Genomic DNA, 20,270 nt, shown 5'->3' with positions numbered 1-20,270 from the left:
AAAAAATTCGACAACTAAAACCACAGTTGTAGAGCTGTGTTAGAAAAATTTGCGATTATAAGATGACTCAAATTAGAGTCATCATAAAAATTACACTAAAACCTTATAGAAGACGTAATTTTGAAATTTTTAGAATTACAATTAGAGTAATCGTAATCACAAAAGTTATAATTGCAAAAGTAGTACAAATAAAATAAATATAAAAAAATCGATAATAATTACAATAACCATACTGTTTTTTAGAATTAAAATAAAAGTAATCTTTATCACAAATATTGCGATTACAAGTTGATTACAATTAAAGTAATCATGAAAATTACGGCAACCATTACAATAGGCGTATTTTTTATGTTTTTTAGGACTACAATTGCAGTAATCGTGATCATAAAAATTACGCTAATATTTATAATATACGTAAATGTAAAATTTTAAAGAAAACATATACAGTAATCTTAATAATAAATGATATAATTACGATTACAAAAGAATATAATAACCATTACTATAGGACAACTAAAATAATCATTTATATTTCGATTACGATTTCAGTAGACTTTGTTTAGTTTTAAGTACTACAATAACAGTAATGGTAATCATAAGTAATCAAAATGTAATTACGATCTTAATGGCCACATTTTCTTTGTGACAAATTTTCATCAGCTTCTTCCCGTTTTCTAATTTCATTAATTGATTTCTGTTTTTGTTTTTGCTCTTCAACTCATTACAGACCGCCATCATGGATATGCATATTTGCAACATTGTTGGACATTGCGTTAATGCAACAGCCACAACGGCATGTCACAAATCTTATACAGCAGCAATTTGTTGTGAAATCAATGTGAGCGCCACGATTAATTACAATTTGAAAGATGAGGCCACCACCAATGCAAAAAGCCGCGTTGCAGCAGAATAATGAGGTGCACGTTAATCAACAACAGCGACAACGACAGCTACAGCAGCAACAGCTAACAAGTTCATACTTGCAACTACAGCAACAGCAATATCAACATAAAAAACAACAACAAATCACTCCTTTGACACAGCTCCAACAAACGAGCTACGAAAAAACTGACGCAGCGCACGCACCCAAATATAGTTTTGAGCAACACGCGTTCACAGTTGATAAACCACTAAATTTTGTGGCTGCCACAAGAACAACAACAACAATAAGAACAGCTGCAACAGCCACTGCTAATGAAGCGGACATAACCACAGCAAAAGTCGACGGACGGCGCAATTCAATAGCTGCATATGCACCAACCACAATACTTCCAGTCGATGTTAAAACGAAGCAAGAACAAATACAACAGCTTTCGCAACGACAGCACTTGCTACAGAAACAACAACAACATCAGCCACAGCAATTGCACCCACAACCGCAACGCGCCAATGCTGATTGCGTTCAATTGCTAGACTTGAGCACATCACCGCCGCATGAGACCATCTACCCCTTGCAAGGTAGTTTGTCAGCATATTTTCCACAGCGTCCTCTAGTGGATGCGCCTTTGCCGCCATATCGACGCGCATCAACAGCAAGGGCAACAACGCTAGTGCCAACACATCGCGCCTCCTACGCAAGCCAATATTCGCGCTCTTCATCCAGTGAGGAAGGTTCCTTTGGCGGTGGCAACGGTAGTGGTGGTGGTGGTGGTGGCACCAATAGCAGTAGCGCTAGCTCTGGTCAACATTTCATTAATTCGTACATGCGCACCACCAGCAGTGCATTTGATGATGCGGCTGAACATTTCATAATCAATTTTCCAGCTGCCGATTCACCATCACACTCGCAGAAAGATTGTGTTATTAATTTACCACTATCCGAGACCGAACCATTGTTAACGACTAACGAAGTTGTTGTTGAGGATAAGCTTAGACGTTCGATAACTCTACCTAAAAATAACGGCGGTTCATTAATATTCACAAAGAAGGATTTATTGCCACAGCGTTCAGCATCTGTGGCGCCATATCACGTAGCGCTGACGAATAATAATTGTGCAACGAAAAAGCAACTAGAACAACAGCAGCAAGAAGAAACACATAAACAAATAAAACAACAAAAGCGCAATCAATCGAAGAATCAAGAACAAGCTCAATCACAACAACAACTACTGCATCATAGCCTAAGCTTACGTTCAGTTAACGAGAACGTCGCCACACGCAAACCCGCCAAGCATTTGCCTGCTTCATATCAACAACAGCAACAACAGCAATATCAACGTCGTAGCTTACAATTGAATTACAACAATAATTTAGTAACCACTTCAACTTGTTGTAGTACAAACAATAATTTTTCTAGTAACTCAATTGGCGTCAAAGTTGTCACTGCTAGTGGGAGTGGCGATAGTGGAAGCAAACATTTTAGCTCTATTGGCTCTGTTTTGCGTAAGCATCATCACGCTACAACTACAACAGCAACTGCCAACGTCATTCCACAACAACAACAACAATCAGGCCAAAGTAATACAAACACGGCTGCGACAACACGCAAGCAGCTTGCGTACTCCTGGTACGCTCCGGTTTATAGTGCGCTCGAGGAGGAGCTGGAACAAGATTCTAGAGTAAGTGAAAAGTATTAACTCGCTGTTGTCAAACTAGCCTTCTAATTTGTCTTAGTATTTATTTTTACTGAATAAATTTCCTCTTTTTTTAGGGTTAATGGGGTTGAACTCGATTTGCTTTAGATTGCATAGATTTCGCTTGTGCGAATACGTTTTAAACTTTAAATTCTCTTTCGTTTTTGGTTTAAAATTCGCTGTCTCCTCTGACTTCTCAATACGATTCCCCTTCCCAGCATGTACCAGCGTTCTTATTCGCTTTGCATCTGTTTCTCTTATACTCTGTTTATGTCACATTTTTGCGACTTTGGCAAGGGACACGCTCTACACTCCTATCCTGCAAGAGATTGCCTTTATCGGTAGAACTCCCGTCAGCTTTCAGCAACTCCAAAAGATAAGATCTCTCAATTACCAAACTAGTAGAGGAGCTTTGTATTGTGCTTTGGAGCTTTGTATTGTGGGAGAAATCTTTTCATCATATCTGATCATCTGTTTAGAAAACGATGAATCGACTTTCAGTCCTGATACTGACAGCTTCTGCAGATGGAGCATATTTGTTTCTAACTTGACACCCTTACAATCATTTCAGTTGATCCACAGCAGGTTCGTTACCCTTAGAGTTCATTTCTGCATTTTGCTCAGGTGACAACCGAGCTATCCTGTTCATTGTTGTTCTTGTAATCACAAAATCAGTCACCGAAGGATAGTGCTAATGGTGTGGGTAGTCTTTTGGCGGATATGAATATGGTACGTTTCAGTACTAGCATCTTGTTAGTAGCCCGCTTGGTGTTGGTCCAATTTTTGACCCCAGTAAATTCAAGTTTGAGGTTTTAAGTCAACTCAGACATGTACTTTTACTTGGGCCTTCTACTCGTTTATATCCTTTCAAAAAACTGTTCCTTGAGGTAAGACTTTATCTTACCAAGAAAGTGAGTACATTGAGATGCCAATTGCAAAGAAATGAAGCTCGACATATTTGTATGGTATGCGATGTTTTAGACTTAGCGCATTTATCCGATATTTTCAAACTGAATTATAGTTAGTTAGAGTGAAAGACTATGTACAAGTGAGAAAGTTGATACGACTGATTTACTGATTATTAAGTTCTCCGTCAAACCTTTGATTTTGAGGGAAACATTTTCAGTTTCGTATAACGTTCGAGAAACTCCTCGCACCTTATTGGATTTTGCGCTGCCCAAATCGATCTCACAGATCTATGATATATTTTTTTCAGTGTACCAAACAAAATTTTTTTAAATTTGACATTTATTTTTTCAAATTATTCCAAAACTGAATAACGTCAAATAAAAAAAAATAGAAAACTCCATTCCAGTCACTGTCAACATTAACATTTCTCTTGTTTATTTCGTTTGTAACTTAGGATTCTTCGCCAATCCACAATCTGGCCAACACAAAGAAACAACACGTCAATCATTACCAACACCATCGGTCAACAAGCAACTCCTCGACGGCGGTGGATAATGAAACCGTTGCGCTGTTAGACACGCGCAAAAAAGTCAATGTACAAGCCCAGCTTCATGCGCAAGCCAACAGTCACGCCCACGCGGGCAAAGACGGCAGCTTTGGCAGCGGCAACGGTATCCATGTTGGTGGTGCAGGAGGTGTGGGAAGTGCTGGAAGCGGCCCAATATGCATACAACAAAAAAATGGTAGTCAAGGGCTGCGACCAAATGGTAGCGGGGTGTTACAAGTGCCCACAACGCTACCGCTCACAAACGCGCACAATGCGACATTACAAAGTGAAATGGCCGGCGGAGAAAGTACGAATAAAAGCGGTGGTGTGCGCGCCAATTTTGAACTATCAAATAACGTTGAAAAAACTGCACTGGTGAATGGTTATGACGCTGATAGCGGTTTAGTGAATTCCTTAAGCGGCGCGCTACCACCACGCAGACGCATAGAAAATTTTCTGAAATCGTTGGTAGGACGTAAATCGGCTCGTAACGCCCATGCGTCAGCGGATGCAATTACAGCTGTACCAGCAGTGACGCGTTCCGAGAACATAGTCTCACGACAACCAATGCCCGCTTCACCTGAGATAACTATAACAAAAACGCCTTCCGAGCAAAATTTAGTGCTACTGCGTGGCCCAGCACTGCGCGGACGTCAATATAAACAACATTTGCTGACCACGCCAGCAGAGCGCAATAGTGATTGTAGCAGTGATAAGCTAACAGTGAATGGTGCAATACAAGGCAGCACATCGTCGTTAAATGTAGTGCAACAAAAGTTATGGAACTTATTACGACGCGAGGGCAGCGCGGCCAGTTTGTATAATGAAAAATCTAACTCGATAGTACAATATCGGGGTTTACGCAAATGTGAAACTGTGCTTGCGCTTACGCGGCAAACGAACTCATTATGTTCCCCTATATTCGGTGGTAGCGCAGGGGGGCACTTAGGTGCTGGTGGAAAATACACTGGTAGTGGAAGTTGCAATGGCGTTGCGCGACACAACAGTTGTAGCGCGGGTGGTGCTGGTGGACGCGCGGCCGTTAATGGTAGTGGCGGCATGCGCCGTACGCAAACCACTGGCAGCGGTATATTTAGTACAACGGGTGTGGAGCAAATACGACCATTAAATCGGTTGCGTAATAGCGTAACGAACGTAAATGTGACAGCGACTTGTTCGCGTTGCTCTAGTCTGCTCTCATTAGCGGCATCGGGATCGCGGTATTCGCTCAATGCATCAGCCGATGGTAGCGCGTTTCTTACCACATCCGCTTCACAACACCAGCTGCAAGCACTAGCCATGCGAAATGCAGCGTCACCGACGCTTGAGTGCAAACCACCCCCACATTCATCACAGCTACATCGCGAACAACAACGCGAACGCAAAATTAGTAACGTAAGCAGTAGTCAGTTAAATAATAATTTTAATTTAGTACTAAGTAATCGTAATGCTGACACTAATAACGCCGTTGATGAGCAGCAGCACCACGCGCTTACTAGCGGCGGTGTTAGCGTCCCTAGCAGCAGTAGTGGTAATTGCTCCCGTACGAGCTCGACTGGTGCGCCTAGTACGCATAGCGCGAACAGCATCACACCGCCGTCCAATATAACCATGGCCACGCTCACCTCAAGCATCACATCGCCGCAAGCCACCACACCAAACACGCCCACAGCAGCAAATCGATTAATTGCAGGCAGCGTAGTTGCACTAGATGCACTCGGCGGCGCAATAGTCACAACACCCACCGCCAAAGCCGCGCAACCGCAAACCGCACGTAAAACAACGAGAATATCATCATACTCCGCCATCACTAGCAACAGCAACACCTCAGGCATTCTTGTCGATTTGCCATCAACGCCAACATCGTTAATATCGCCGTTATCAGCAGCTGCTATTGTTTCTGCTTCTTCAGCTTCGAGTACACCATCCACTTCGGTTTCGTCATCGTCCGCCATTACATCACCCGCACCCACCACCTATATATTACCACCTACGACATCACAAACATATCCATTTACGATTACATCACTTCTAGCAATGTCAAAGTCAAATGCGGCGGCGTCAATTACGCGTGATGGTTTGGATTATATGGACGCTGGCGGCGGCAATGTGCAACAATATGATGATGATGATGCCGTGTTGACGATAAAAATGCCTTCGGCGTCTATGACGACGGCGGGCACTAATCTCAGTGTGGTTGATGGCAGACATTATGGCGTTTATGCGACAGCAGCGGCGCCGACAGCAGCTACAACGCAACAACAACAGCAAACACAGGCGCCTCAACATTTTCAATCGTTCACTTGTAAGCTGTGCTTGGTGGATGTCGAAACGAGAGAGGAGGCTACAACATTGCATCAATGCGGTTGTGAATTTTGCACTGAGGTGAGTACTTAAATCAAAAATTGTTTTGCTTGTGAATATTTGCGTTTGGGATGATTGTGCAAACTCTTAGTAATACAAATAGATTTGCGAGAGAGCAAAGAATAATTTCCGGTTAGGCCATGGTTCCCAATAAACAAAATAGATAGACAAGATTCTATTAATTCTCAAAGGATTTTTGGAAGAAAAAATAAGTTACTAATACGAATAAACGAAAATTAGCTCGGACGACGGCACACCCCAAAAACCGGATCGTCTCCAAAAAATATTGACAAGGGATATGGGAAAGTTGTACCAATATATACCTAATAAATTTAGCGAAAGTCGTAGTAGAAAACTGAAAAACTTTAACCTTTATTCGAGGGCACAAAAATCTCGTCAATAACCGCGCGGTATTTGTCTAAAGAATACGGTTGGTTAACACATTCGCTCGAAGCCTTTCCGTTTTCCGTAACCAGGATTTCTCTTGGCAGGTAACTGCCTTCGATTTGCTTACACGCCCTCAATGACGCTGACGAATAGTTGATTTTCCCGCTCGGTTGTGTTGAACACATCTGATTATTAAATCCACTCGGTGTGTCTTTCAGAGACCGTCGTCTCTTGGGCAGAATCCTTGACTTGTGCTGTTTTTCTCCCATCCGATCCTGCGTTAAGCCGGGGTTCTCCCAAGGTCATTTGGGGTTCACTTCGGGGTTATTTGGGGTAATTTCGGCATGATGTTGGGGACTATCTAGGGGCTGTATACAGTAAACGTGAATTTTGAAATGTAAATTTTTCTTTTATACAAATGAATGATTTTGTTGACTTCCTAGGGGTACTCCCAGGGTAGTTTGGAGCTTATTTCGTAATGATTTTGGGAACTCCCTCGAAATCTTCCCGGGTCATTTCAGGCACGATTTTGGGACTCCCTCGGGGTCCTCTCGGGGTAATGAGGAACCTTTCAGAATAGTTTGGGGGACTCTGTTGGGGTTTTCCGGGGTAGCTTGGGAGTCATCTCGGAACGATTTTGGGCACTCTCTCCGTCGGAGCCCCCTGGGGCAGTTTCGGGGTATTTTGAGGACTATTTGGGGATCCTCTCCGGTTCATGTCGGGATGATTTTATAGACTCTCCTGGCATCCTCCCAAGGTCTCCCAAGGTCAAGGGGGTCTTTTCGGGGTCGCTTAGGGGCCATTCTATGATAATTTTGGGAACACTCTCGGGATCCTCCCATGATATTTTTGAGGTCAATCCAGGCTAATTTTGCTAACTCTCTCGAAATCCGCCCAGGATTATTTGGTGATCGATTGGGGGTCGTAGGTAGGCCATTCAGGGGCTCTCACATGGCCCTCCCGCGTTTAATTAGGGTAATTTCAGCATAATTTGGGGACTCCTCTGGGACCCTCCTAGGGTTATTTGAGGATCATTTGCAGATCACTTCCGGGTCGTTTGGGGATAATTTCGGGATTATTTCAGGGAATCTTTCGAGGTTTCCGCGAGATAGTTTGTGGGTTTTTTCGGAATGATCTTGAAGACTTTCCAGGGGCCTGAAATTCTGAAATTGGGTGGTAATTTTTTTAATTAAAAATGCGAATTTTCGAATTCGAATTGTAACCCCCTGAATTAAAATTAAAAATTCTGAACATGAGTTGTAAAATTTTGATTTTAAAATATAAATCCCTGATCTTGGGTTGTAATTTTCTTAATTAAAATCGTAATTTTCTAAACTTTGATTGAAGCTTCCTGAAGGTAAATTGTATTTTTCTCAAATATGAATTGCAATTTTCTGAATTTGAATTGTAACTTTCTGAAATCTAAATGCAAATGCTGAACTTGAATTTTATTGCAACTTTCTGTATTTTTCTGAATTCGCATTACAGTTTTCTGAGCTGGAATTTTAATTTTCTGAATTAATTTTCTCAATTTAAATTGAAAATTCTGAATTGTAATTTTTTGGATTGGAAACGTAAATTTCTGAGTTTCAGTAATCCTCTGAACTTTTCTTGTAATTTTCCGTATTTAATTCGTGATTTCCTGAATTTGAACTTTAATGTTCTGAGTTGAATGGAAAATTATTAAATGGAATTGTAATTTTCCGAATTGGAATTATAATTCTGAACTTCAAATATAGTTTTCTGAATTTTAACTTATAGAGTATTAAGTAACTGTACTTTTGAAAAAGTTGTCAGTCAAGCGAAAAAATTTGAGCTCATGATTTTTGCTCACGTGGTTGCAAAGAACAATCACGTAATACTTGGAGCTCAGTGTTTTTACATACGAGAGTTTTCAGAATTTTGGCAATGACTCAGTCATATTTTACTCTGAATCGCTAAGCACAACAAACACCGCCATAATCGGAAATCCCACTTTACTCTTCGTAGAGCTTTTCTCGCTACTGATGGTTAACGGCCAAATCGTTATATTGCTAGCCCTACTAACAATAAAAGCAATAAGATCGAAGCCAAAAAGTCGTTTGTTTACTTGCGTCGACTGGCAGTCACAATTTTAATTATTTGGTTTGGCTCACCACAAATACTTGTAGGTACATTGAGATGTATGGAGGAATCGTATGTCTCCTACATGATGAAATGAGCTTTGTTTACCTGTCGTATGTGACCTGCGCTACAAAAATTAATTCTGTTTATTTCGGTGTGAGTGCTTAGCATACAAGGATTTCAAATGCAATTGACATAGGGAGTGAGAATGTGGTTCTAGTGAGCGTAAGCTTAACATGAAATAATTGCATGTAGAGGGGTCGTTCTATGTTAAGTTGTTAAATGGTTTGAATTGACCATTTCATATTTAGATCAGTTTTATTTCAATTTTCGCACCTAAGACTATATTATAATGATAAACGTTCCCAATTTGGATGGAATTTAATAAAAATTCAAGTTTTAAACTGACGATGCCACCTATTAGAAATTTTTGAAAACCAAATGGGATTAGCAAATATGGTTATTGAGTAAAAGATATTTTGGATCATATTGCAAAAAAAATATTATTAAGTGGAAGTTCTAGCTAGGGTTGTCATCAAACCTTTGTCCATATATCCCTTTCTATATCGTTTTGGAAACATTACATTGATTTGTACTCGATAGCGCGCTACACCCCAAGGCTTTCCGGCGGACGGCGTGTTAACAATTTCTTATCGAAATGTTAACGTATTTTAATTGATGAATTATCGTTTTGATTAAGGTTTCTGTTATAAAAAATGTGTACACGACTTATGAACTTGAAATCGAAGTGTTATAAATTTGCTATCGCAAATAAAGATAATCAACGAGATACTGAGTTTTTATCGAAGTGTTATCGGTTTTTTATCGAAATTTTATCGACTTAGTATCGCAAAGCTATCGTTTATTTATCGAAAAGTTATCGATATGTTGAAAAAAGTTATTGAAAAGCTATCAATTTGTTATCGAAAAATTACAGATTTATTATCGAAAAGTTATCTATATTTTATCGTAAAGCTACAAAAAAATTCTCAATTTGACAACGAGGTGCTACCAAAAATTTATCGATTTGTTATCGGAAATTTATCTATTTGTTATCGGACACTTATCGATTTGTGATCAATAGCTATCGATTTGATATCGTAATTTTTTTCATCGGAGTGCTACCAACGACTCATCGGTTTTATTATGAAACATAAACTGATGAAACCTCACTATAAAGACGATGACACATCTGTAACACGCCTATAACAAGCCGATAACAAACCGATAGCTTGACCATAGTAAATCATTGTCGACAGTAAGCCGTTCGAAGGACAATAGCTTGCAGGTTTCAAATGTAAAAGATAAGAAGCCGACAAATCTCTTTTCAAGAGCCCGAAATTATGTGTGTTTGGTGAAGATGCCTCTATTGTGGTTTACTTTGAATTCCTGTTGCCAGCTCTCGTTAACTGCAAAATGTCGCTTATTCACGTTTGCACGATTGTCTGTTTATTTTTTTACAAACTATTTCATTGTATTTTGTTCTTGTCATAAAGTACAGATATTTTCGGCTAAGTGTCCGACGATACATAAGCGACGGAAGTAGGGTTTGGTACAATTGTATCGTTAGCAAGCTTAACTTTTTTTGTGTTCTGCTTTCTCCCAGACAATAATATGTGATGCAAACCCCCGTGTACATGAAACTCGTAGGTTAGCAGTCAAAGTTCTTCAGTAGTTCCGAAAAACCCATTTCTATTCTTCCATGCACCTTAAAGACATTGACCTCAAGTTGAGCTAGCTACTATTCCGATCATACCAGCCTAGGTTTTAGGTTGCATATTTTGTAAAAGCAGGCAGTATCCATAAATTATTTGGTTAATTAAATTTATCTAAAGAAAATATTGAAATAAAAGTATAAATGAAGTACTTGAATAGCACGGGAAATACCACCTCGGACCATAGTTTGATAACAGTTCTCCTGCCACTGGATATTGGTCCTTTTAGTTGCATGTAAATCAAAAGCGTATGACTTGAAATACTTAACGAATAGAAGTGGAATAACCTCTTTAGCAGACAAATACGCCAAAGTAAAGCCGATCTGTTGCTTTGTGCAAGCTTTTCTTTATAAGTTGTTATGCCTTTTCTGTCCATTTTACATCCATACATTTACAACTGCTAATGTATGTATGACTGTCGTCAACAGAATTTGTCAAAGAGTTGTACATTGATGTTGGCCTTCCACAAAGTCACTGCGTCTCATTTTATCAATTCTAATGCAGAAGAAGCATAAGACTTTTGTCTGATATTAATTGCCCTTCAAGGTATAATTAAATATGAATTTTAGTTCCTAAACATTCAACAATTTCATTTTGGGAATTTAGAATATTTTGCTGATGGAAGCTTAGGCTTAGCAATGTAATACTTGCTCCTTTTTGAGGCCATTTGCCTAAAAATATAGCGAATACTTTTTTACTCGAAAATTAACTGTTATTTTCCGAGCGATATAAAAATTCCAAAAAAAACTATTTTTTACGCATATAAAAATATCGAAAAATAACTGTTTTTAAAAATAATTATATAAATTATTTTCTAAGCGAAATAAGAAACTCAAAAAATAAGAATTCTATAGCAATTTTTGTAATAAAACTTTAACGATCTCTGATTTCAACCAATGGGCAAACTTTATAAAAAATAAATGCAAGGAACGGAAACTTCCGAAGAAATTAAAATCCCAGATTCTCTTCCAATTTGCATCGTGATCCTTTTAATTTTTCCTACAAATTGGCGGTAGGGGAGCTACATGTTTTACGCCGACTCCGAATGACATTTGCAAGGTAGAAGAATTTTCACTGAAAAGCTTCTCAAGCCAGAAGTACGCTCAAAATGCTTGCAAAATCTCTGCCGAGTGGCGACCCCGCTTTTGCTTCTAGTTGAAAACACTTGGACCCAGATCTTCGGTGTGGTAGGCGTAGCATGCTACCACCACACTATGGCGGCCTTCATACATCCGTGGCCTCTAACGTACCCAATTCCTATTCTCTAAGCTAACTTACCTTAACAACAAATACACATTCCGTCCCCAATTGGCTCCGTTTTCAGAACAGCACATAAAAGGCAAACGTCAAGTTGTGTTGGCATTTTCCCACCACTTGCTGCGCGTTAGCACGTTAATTTATTTATAGTTCACACAACAAAATTTGTTATAGAATTAGGTGTAGGAAATTAGTTTTGTTGACTGCTTAGGCAGATGCCGACAACCAGCAAGTGGCTTAGGTTACTCGTCCTTGCACCGCCCTGCTAAACATTTCAATAAGCTGAGTCCCAATGCTTTTGTTTCATGTCCATGTGCGTTGCAATGTATCTGTATATATTTGTATGTTTGTACGATTGCAATTGCAGTTGTTGTAGCTATAAGTTTTCTAAACCGTCTAGGATGTGCTTGTTTTTGGTTCTGCTATAAGGAAGCTCATATTTTAGTTTCAGTCAGTAAAAGGAATATTTTATATCCATGTGTGTAGATACGTATGTATAGTTTGATATATTTTTGTTTACTACCTTTGTGCGAAGCTAATAAATTTTCTACTCCACACAAATTATGCCCTCCACTTTCCGGGCAAATAAATATTCAAGTGTCCGAAAAAACATAATTGATCAAAGACGTGAGCGCCAGAGAACTTCAAAATTACATATGTTTATTCAAGCAGGAATGCTTTTCTAATTGTACTTTTCGTAACTAAATATCACGCCTTCATTGGTAAAACTAACTCGGAGAGCTGCTTTAGAGTGAAAAGGTATAAGACAGTGCACATGTACCAGCTCATATATTGTCATTGTAGGGAAGAACTTGAGACATAGAGATATTTTTTAAAATATTTTATACCTTGCTCCTGATGACGAGCTTACTTTTCCATACTAACCTTAGTAGGAGCGAAATAATCTTTTCCTAATCGCAGGCAAACTATCGAAAAAATACCTTCCCAGAAATGATATACAATACTTTGTTGTTGTTGTTATATTAATTCATTGATTTGATTCTGGTACACACATTAATTATACGAAACACTCCAAGGTCATTAAATACAATAAAGAAGATTATGTTACCATTGAAAGAGGCAAGAACAACGTTGTCCGAAGGGTTTATGATACTACACATATCAAGGGGGGCATCGAAGGACCATAAGGGTTAGTAACTTGCCGAGTTTACCAACCTAATTGATTTACCTTTCCAAAACCTTCAGAAGGACTTCAATTGATTTTCGAGTGAGCCTTTTTCGCACTTACCAGTTTGGCAACTATGTTCCCTTCCATTCCGTATTTAAAATCGGATTGTAGTGAAGTTGTTCCTATTAGTGGTTACTGTTGTATTTAATTGCGTTGACTGCACACCTCATCCCTGCTCGGGCGCCATTTGCATCGAATAAAAGCCATATGCTTCGCAAGTTAGATAGGTGAATATTCTGTAATAGATGAATATGCTCCAGCACAGCAAAAATTCCAATCGGTATACGAATTCAATTCCACAACAGGACGATAACTTCACTGGTGGAGAGAATAAGATGGAAAAAGGCTTTGTCTGCTTTGGTGCGTCAGCTTTATTGAAACAAGGATACCCTTCTACGTAACTGCTTGACTCACTTAGGTGGTTAACCACCAATATTTTAACGTATTAAACGAGATCATAATTCATTTTATAATGATTTAAAACAATGTTATCTATCTGTGTATCTCTATTTAATTAGCGAGACTTGCTCATATCTAATCTAATATCTAATCTAATATATATTATAAATGGGAAAGTTTGGATGTTTGGCTGTTTAGATGTTTGGATGTTTGGATGTTTGTATGTCCAGACGTTTGTCTTTATACCTCAATCACGGAAGAACGGCTGGACGGATTTGGATGAAATTTGGCACACATATAGCCAATAGTCGATAAGGATCTACTAGCTACATTTTATTGAAAAGGGGGGAGGTCCCCGCCCGCTAGGAACAGTTATAATTTAATTATTGTATTTTTTCCTCTTTGTGACTGAATCACGACAGAACGTCTTCACGGATCTTGATGAATTTTGGGACACAGATCGACAATAGCCCATTGACGACATTTTTTCGAAAATGGAAAGGGGAGTGGGGGTCTCACGACCCTTCGAACAATTACTTTTTAATAATTTTTACACATTATAACTTTCCGTTTACTGCCTTCACCAATATTACAAACTCAATAGGTCAAATAAGTCGAGGGCTTACAAAGTGAGCAGTAACACCCTCCGGCTCCTCATTCGGGTTCATTTTGGGACACCTCCGGGATCATTTCTGTATATTTTTCGGGATCCGTCCTGGATCCCGTCGGGGTAATTTTGGGACTCTTTCTGGACTGTGTCAGTGTAATTTCGGAACTTTTACGGGATCATTTCTGGATGGATTTCGGGATCCGTCCGGCGTCCCGTCGGAATTATTTCGAGACTTTTTCGGAAGTATTCCAGGGTCATTTGGGGATCCTGCCGGGATCATTTCTGGATGGTTTTCGGGATATCGTCGGGGTTATTTTGGGACTATTTCCAGATCATTTTGAGACTATTCTGGTATAATTTCTGGATGATAATTGGGATTCGTCCGGGTACCCGTCAGGGTAATTTCGGAACTTTTTCGGGACTATTTCGGGATCATTTTGGAACACTTACGGGATCAATTCTGGATAGTTTTCGGGATCCGTCCTCTATCCCGTCGCGGTTATTTCCTTCCGGAAATATTTCTGGATCGTTTTCGGGATCCCGTCAGGGTTATTTCGGGACTCTTTCGGGATCATTTGGGGACCCTTACGGAATCATTTCTGGATAGTGTTCGGGATCCGTCCGGGTCATTCCGGAACTTTTTCGGGATTATTTCGGGATCATTTGGGGACCCTTCAGTGATCCTTTCTGGACGGTTTACGGAATCCCGTAGGGATCTTTTCATGACTTTTTCTCGATTATTTCGGGATCATTTGGAGAGTTTACTGCCATCAGTTCTACAAGGCTGTCGGGATCAATCTGTGATCCCGTCAGGGTAATTTCGGGATCATTTGGGGACTCTTTAAGGATCATATCTGTATGGTTTTTGGGATACGTGCGGGATTATTTCTGGATAATTTGGGGATCCTATCGGGATCACTTCTGAATGGTTTTCGGGATCCCGTAAGGGTTATTTCGGGACTATTTGAGGATAATTTGGGGACTCTTCCGGTATAATTTCTGGATGATTTACGGGATCCGTCCGGGTACCCGTCAGGGTCATTTCGGGACTATTGCGGGATTATTTTGAGACCATTCCGGCATCATTTCTGTGATCAATCTGTGATCCCGTCAGGGTCATTTTGGGATCATTGGGGGACTCTTTAAGGATCATATCTGGATGGTTTCTGGGATCAGTCCAGGATTATTTTGTGAAAATTTGGATATCCTTTCGGGATCATTTCTGTATGGTTTTCGCGATCCGTAGTGGATCCCTCGGGGTCATTTCGGAACTTTTTCTGCACTATGTCGGGATAATTTAGGAACCCTTTCTGGATGGTTTTTGAGATCAGTCCGGGAGCCCGTCAGGGTCATTTCGGTACTTTTTCGGGACTATTTCGGGATCATTTTGGTACCCTTCAGGGATCATTTCTGTGTGGTTCTCTGGATAAGTCTAGAATCGTGTCGTTATTTCGGGTTTTTTGGGACTATTCGGGGAACTTTTGGAGCCCCCTTCGGGGCATTTCTGGATGGTTTTCGGGATCCGTCCGCGATATCGTTGGGGTCATTTCGTGGCTTTTTCTGGATAATTTCGGGATCATTTGGCAGAAAAAAAATTTTAAACAGATAACTTGATAAGCAGGCAAACGTGAATAGCCCATATATTTCATTTTCTCTTTGCGGACGGGGCCGCGGGTAAAGGCTAGTTGATTTATGCAATTGTTTTTGTTATTGATATTAGAGAAAAATTGCAAAGTTTGCAAACAGCGATGGCTACTAGGAAATGTTTCTGAATTCCGCTTCTTCATCAGCTAGCTTCTCGGGAGGTGATATTGAACTCGAATCTCCTACATTCATACCAGTGTAAAGATATCTGCCTTTAATCGCTCAGCTATATGAATGCCCCGCTGCTCGCTTTGTATTTGATCTCTAAGCATTGCCTTTGTTGTTATTCGTTTCACCATTTAGGTACAATCTAATTCTATATGCTATTTAATCCTAATAGTGTGGAATTTTTTAGGCGGGCTTAAAAGCTTAGTAACAATGGATTTTTACAGCATTGCTTATTTTAAAACAGATAAATTGACAAAGCTTAAAGCTAATTATGTGACTAAAATTTTTTCATAACTTTCTTTAATAAATTGCTTGCTTCTTGCTTAAATGCGTTCATCCATCTCTGTGCAACTCAAACTCTTTCTTGCAAGGCACCATTGTTGGCTTTTCAGCCAATGGTATTACAAGAATTTATTCTGCATTCTTCCTTAACTTTTTATATTTTTTTCTGCTAGCTATAAAAGCAATCGCTTAAGTAGCATTTTATTGCTTCAATTTCAAGTGCAAAGTGCTAAGGAAAATGCACAAATGCAATATTCCAAGCATTGCATATCTACGAGCCTACACACTGTGGCATGGCATTCTGCTTATAAGTGCTTACTTACTCATTATTTGAGGCTAAGTGAAGTGGTGGAAAATGAAGCATGCATTGAGGGTATGGTTGATTGCATTCAGAGGTTGGTTAGTGTTGCCAGGTGGAAGCGTGACTTGATTACAAACATATTTTCATACTTTTGTTGTATATAATGATGACGATGATGCTGATGATGATAATGCTGGTGTTTGTAATGATGATGACAGTACTCAGTAGTTATATAAGTATTTTCTAACTTGTTGTTTTTGTAAAAGTCGATAAACTTACGCATTCTTCTTGTAGCCATTGGTGGTCACTTAAGCTCTTAGCTCTTAGTTCTCTTACTGCTCTGCTTATGGTACTTCGATTGCTCTGTATCAGGTGCAGCTGCTTCGCACAATTTTCAACAACCTACTTATAAATGCAACATACATTGTGGTTCGCTGATTGCTTTGCCGATTGCAATTTTTTTCTTTCACACATTGCTTTTTTAAATTCAATAAGAAAATTAATCAATAGTTATTTGAACGCTTTTGAAAGCTAAAGTAAGCGTTATTGTTTAGTAAGAGTTATATTTTAATAAATTTCTGTTGAATAAGTATAAGGGCAAATACCAGAGGTTGTTAAAAATCGTTTTTTATTTAACACATTTTTTTATATAATTAAAAATGGAAGCTCTTTACTGAGTTTTTTTATTTCGCTCGTAAAATAAAAATAGTTTTTTATATCGATAGGTAAATCAGCGTTGCTCTTGGAGTTTTTTTTTTCTGTTGCAAAGATATAATTATATCTTAACCTTTTTATGAAGCTCAGAAAATTAAAGCTTTTTTTTTATTTTTCTCAGAAAATAATACTTATAGTTTAAGTTTTTCATGTCTTTCCGAAAAACATAGTTATTTTTTGATTTATTTATTTCAAAAAAAAAAAACCCAAGGCGCGATAAACTCCGAAGAGATTTAAGGCTGGCTACCCTTCCAAATTGTGTCGTGCTCCTTCTAGTTCTTCTTACAAAATGGTGGGATGGGACCTACGCCAACTTCGAACGGCATCTGCCAGCATATAAGTTTTTCAATGGCAGAAATACGCTTAGAAAATCTTTTTTTTTTTTTAAGTAAAAAAAACTTCTTACTAAACGTTTGATGTTGCTGTGCCCGGGTCTTGAACCAGTGATTTTATTTTTTTATATTATTTTTTTTTATTTTATTTTTTTCATTTTATTTGTTTTATTTTATTATATTTTATTTTATTTTATATAATTTTTTTCTTAGTTTAATTTTAATTTATGTTATATTATTTTATTCTATTTCATTTCATTTTATTTTATTTTATTCTATATTATTTTATTTTATTTTATTTTATTTTATTTCATTTTACTTTATTTTATTTATTTAATTTAATTTTTTAATTTTTTTTTTTATTTTAATTTATTTTAGTTTATTTTATTTTATTTTATTTTATATCGTTTCATTTTATTTTATTTTAATTTATTTTATTTTATTTTATTTTATTTAAATTTTAACTTAAGAATTTTAAGAATTAATGGGCTTAACATCGGTAAATAATAATAATTATTTAATTATTATTTTTGGTTTTATTGGGAAAAACTGAAAAGAAGGAAAGAAAGAAAGGCCTATATCTCGGAGACCCTGGTATCCGATTTTTAAAATTTCAAAACACAAACCATCTACTGAATAGTCAGAACAAAGCCTAAAAATTTGGTTTGGATAGGTGAGCACGTTCTTGAGTTATAAAATCACAACGAAAAATGGCATTCATTTTTATATATATTTCTATATGGCATATTTCGATTGTACCATTTCGAAAACCGCCACGTCATCATCGTCAGGCAATTTCGTAATGTTTTTATTTATTTCAACAGGTTTCACCACGGTTCGAACCGCGGTCAAACTGATGAAATCACAATCGCCTAACCATTGGGCTATTGCGTTGTATTTGTTTCTTGGGTAAAATGGCTTCGAAATGGTACCATCGCAATATTCCAGTAAATTTTTCCTTCTTTTCACTTTTTCCCAATAAAACCAAAAATAATAATTATAATTGAATAGCAATTATTATTTACCGGTGTTAAACTCATTAATTCTAAAAAAATTTTATTTACTTTTATTTAACTTTATTTTATTTATTTTAAAAAGGTCAGAAAATGTTTTCCCACTTATTTGGAATGGAAAATTTATGGAAATCCCTAACCATGTTTTCGTACTGCTTTGCTCGATCTTCTCCGTCGCTTTGCAATTTTTTTGTTACTCATACGTCATGGCATCCCATACCAATAGTCGCTTCGGTATGCCTGCACTTCCCACTAAGAAATTAAAGTTAACGAATTTCCAAGAGATTTTGTCATTTGGATCATAAAACACGGTGATTTGCATTAACACAAACACCTCTTAGAAAAAAATTGTTTACTGATTTTCCAAAAACCAAGTACATAAGTATGTATTTATGTAAATATTTCCATGAACATTTGAATTCCTCAAAATTCAGTGCATAAAACGAAATTCTCTGATAGCCTCATTAAAGCATTGTAGAATTTGAACTTTGAAGTGAATATAACATTCTAGAAAAATACAATAACAGCTATGCTTCAAATAAACAAAAATTCCGGCAAATAAATTGGCATAAAGTAATGAAATTTTCCGCTATCGTATTTGTGAAATACTCATACGAAAAATTTTTTTTTGTTTTTTTGTGTCTGCCTCATCTGCATAAAATACCAAAAGAAAGAAGTACGCAGCTCATTAAATTTAGATAAGCGAGAAGGCAATGGTAAATGAGTACTACACGAAAATTACGACTAGAAATATTAGATATGTGTATATTTATATATGGTAAATATTTATGTGGCATGTACGCATGTATGCTAAGGCAAGCGAGAGCAACTCTCTGGCATGCCATTCCTAAGACATTTAGCTACATACCGTTCCTTTGCAGAAGAATGAAATAAGCGTACTTTGAATTAAAATGATGGCAAGCAAATGATGATTTTTTTATGTACATTGAGGAGTTTTCATTAGAAAGTGAGAGATAAAGTTTTTTAGATTTTTGTTATGCGGGAGGGTCTCAGGACCCCTGGAATCAGTAAATTTTTAATTCCTTTTTAATAGTTATGGCGTTATATATATTTACACCCTGGCCCAATTAGTTGTATTAAACGGGATTTGGCAATTTTAGAAAAGTGGGATAAAACCCTTCCACCGTCTTTTTATACCCCCCCATGAGCCAGTTGTTTTAATCGGTCCAGGTGACCCATATGAATCGTGTGTTGTATCTGGTTGATAAAGAACGAGTTGCGCGTAATTTTCAGCAGTGGCACCGATCGGTTCCCTCTCCGGGATTGGATTCAGTATGATTTTGTGACTTTTTCGGTATTGTGTTCGGAATAGTTTCCCTAATTTCTCGATTAAATAAATGTCACTGGTTTGGCGAATATTACTCGTCTCTTTTGGAATTCTATGCGGCATCATTTCGGAACTCTTATGAAATTGTTTTAGGTATTCGGAATCATTTCGTTACTACTTTAAGGATGTTCATGGAGCTATTTCGGGATGATTTCGGAATCGTTATTGATATATTGATTGTTGTGGACTGTTTCGAAAAATATTTTTGAACTATTTTGTGACAGCTTTAACCTCTTTCAAGGAATCATTTCGAGACCACTTAGAATTGTTAGCATAGGTTCTGGACTATTTCAATATAACTATGAGGTGGCTTTACTGCGAGCTATTCGGGACTTGAAAGCAAGTTTACTTCTGGATTATTTTTGCGGAAGAATTATCTTATATTTAACTTTTTTCAGTTTTTTTCGGGATTTTT

The 20,270-nt window shown here is 37.9% G+C and overlaps 1 protein-coding gene across 27 annotated transcripts in view; it reads left to right on the top strand.

Moving 5' to 3' along the window:
• The window catches only part of LOC137244952 (uncharacterized), a 573,457-nt gene that overhangs the window by 415,308 nt on the left and 137,879 nt on the right, over positions 1-20,270 (top strand). For all 27 annotated transcript variants that reach the window (XM_067774751.1, XM_067774761.1, XM_067774756.1 and 24 more), the window contains 2 exons: positions 728-2,558; positions 3,937-6,414. In XM_067774751.1, the coding sequence (XP_067630852.1) occupies positions 870-2,558; positions 3,937-6,414 (4,167 nt within the window). In that variant the 5' untranslated portion in view covers positions 728-869. The remainder of the gene's footprint in view (positions 1-727; positions 2,559-3,936; positions 6,415-20,270) is intronic.

Source organism: Eurosta solidaginis, chromosome 3, assembly GCF_040869045.1.
Source record: "Eurosta solidaginis isolate ZX-2024a chromosome 3, ASM4086904v1, whole genome shotgun sequence".
Taxonomy (NCBI): domain Eukaryota; kingdom Metazoa; phylum Arthropoda; class Insecta; order Diptera; family Tephritidae; genus Eurosta; species Eurosta solidaginis.
This window is presented reverse-complemented; position numbering and strand designations above follow the sequence as displayed.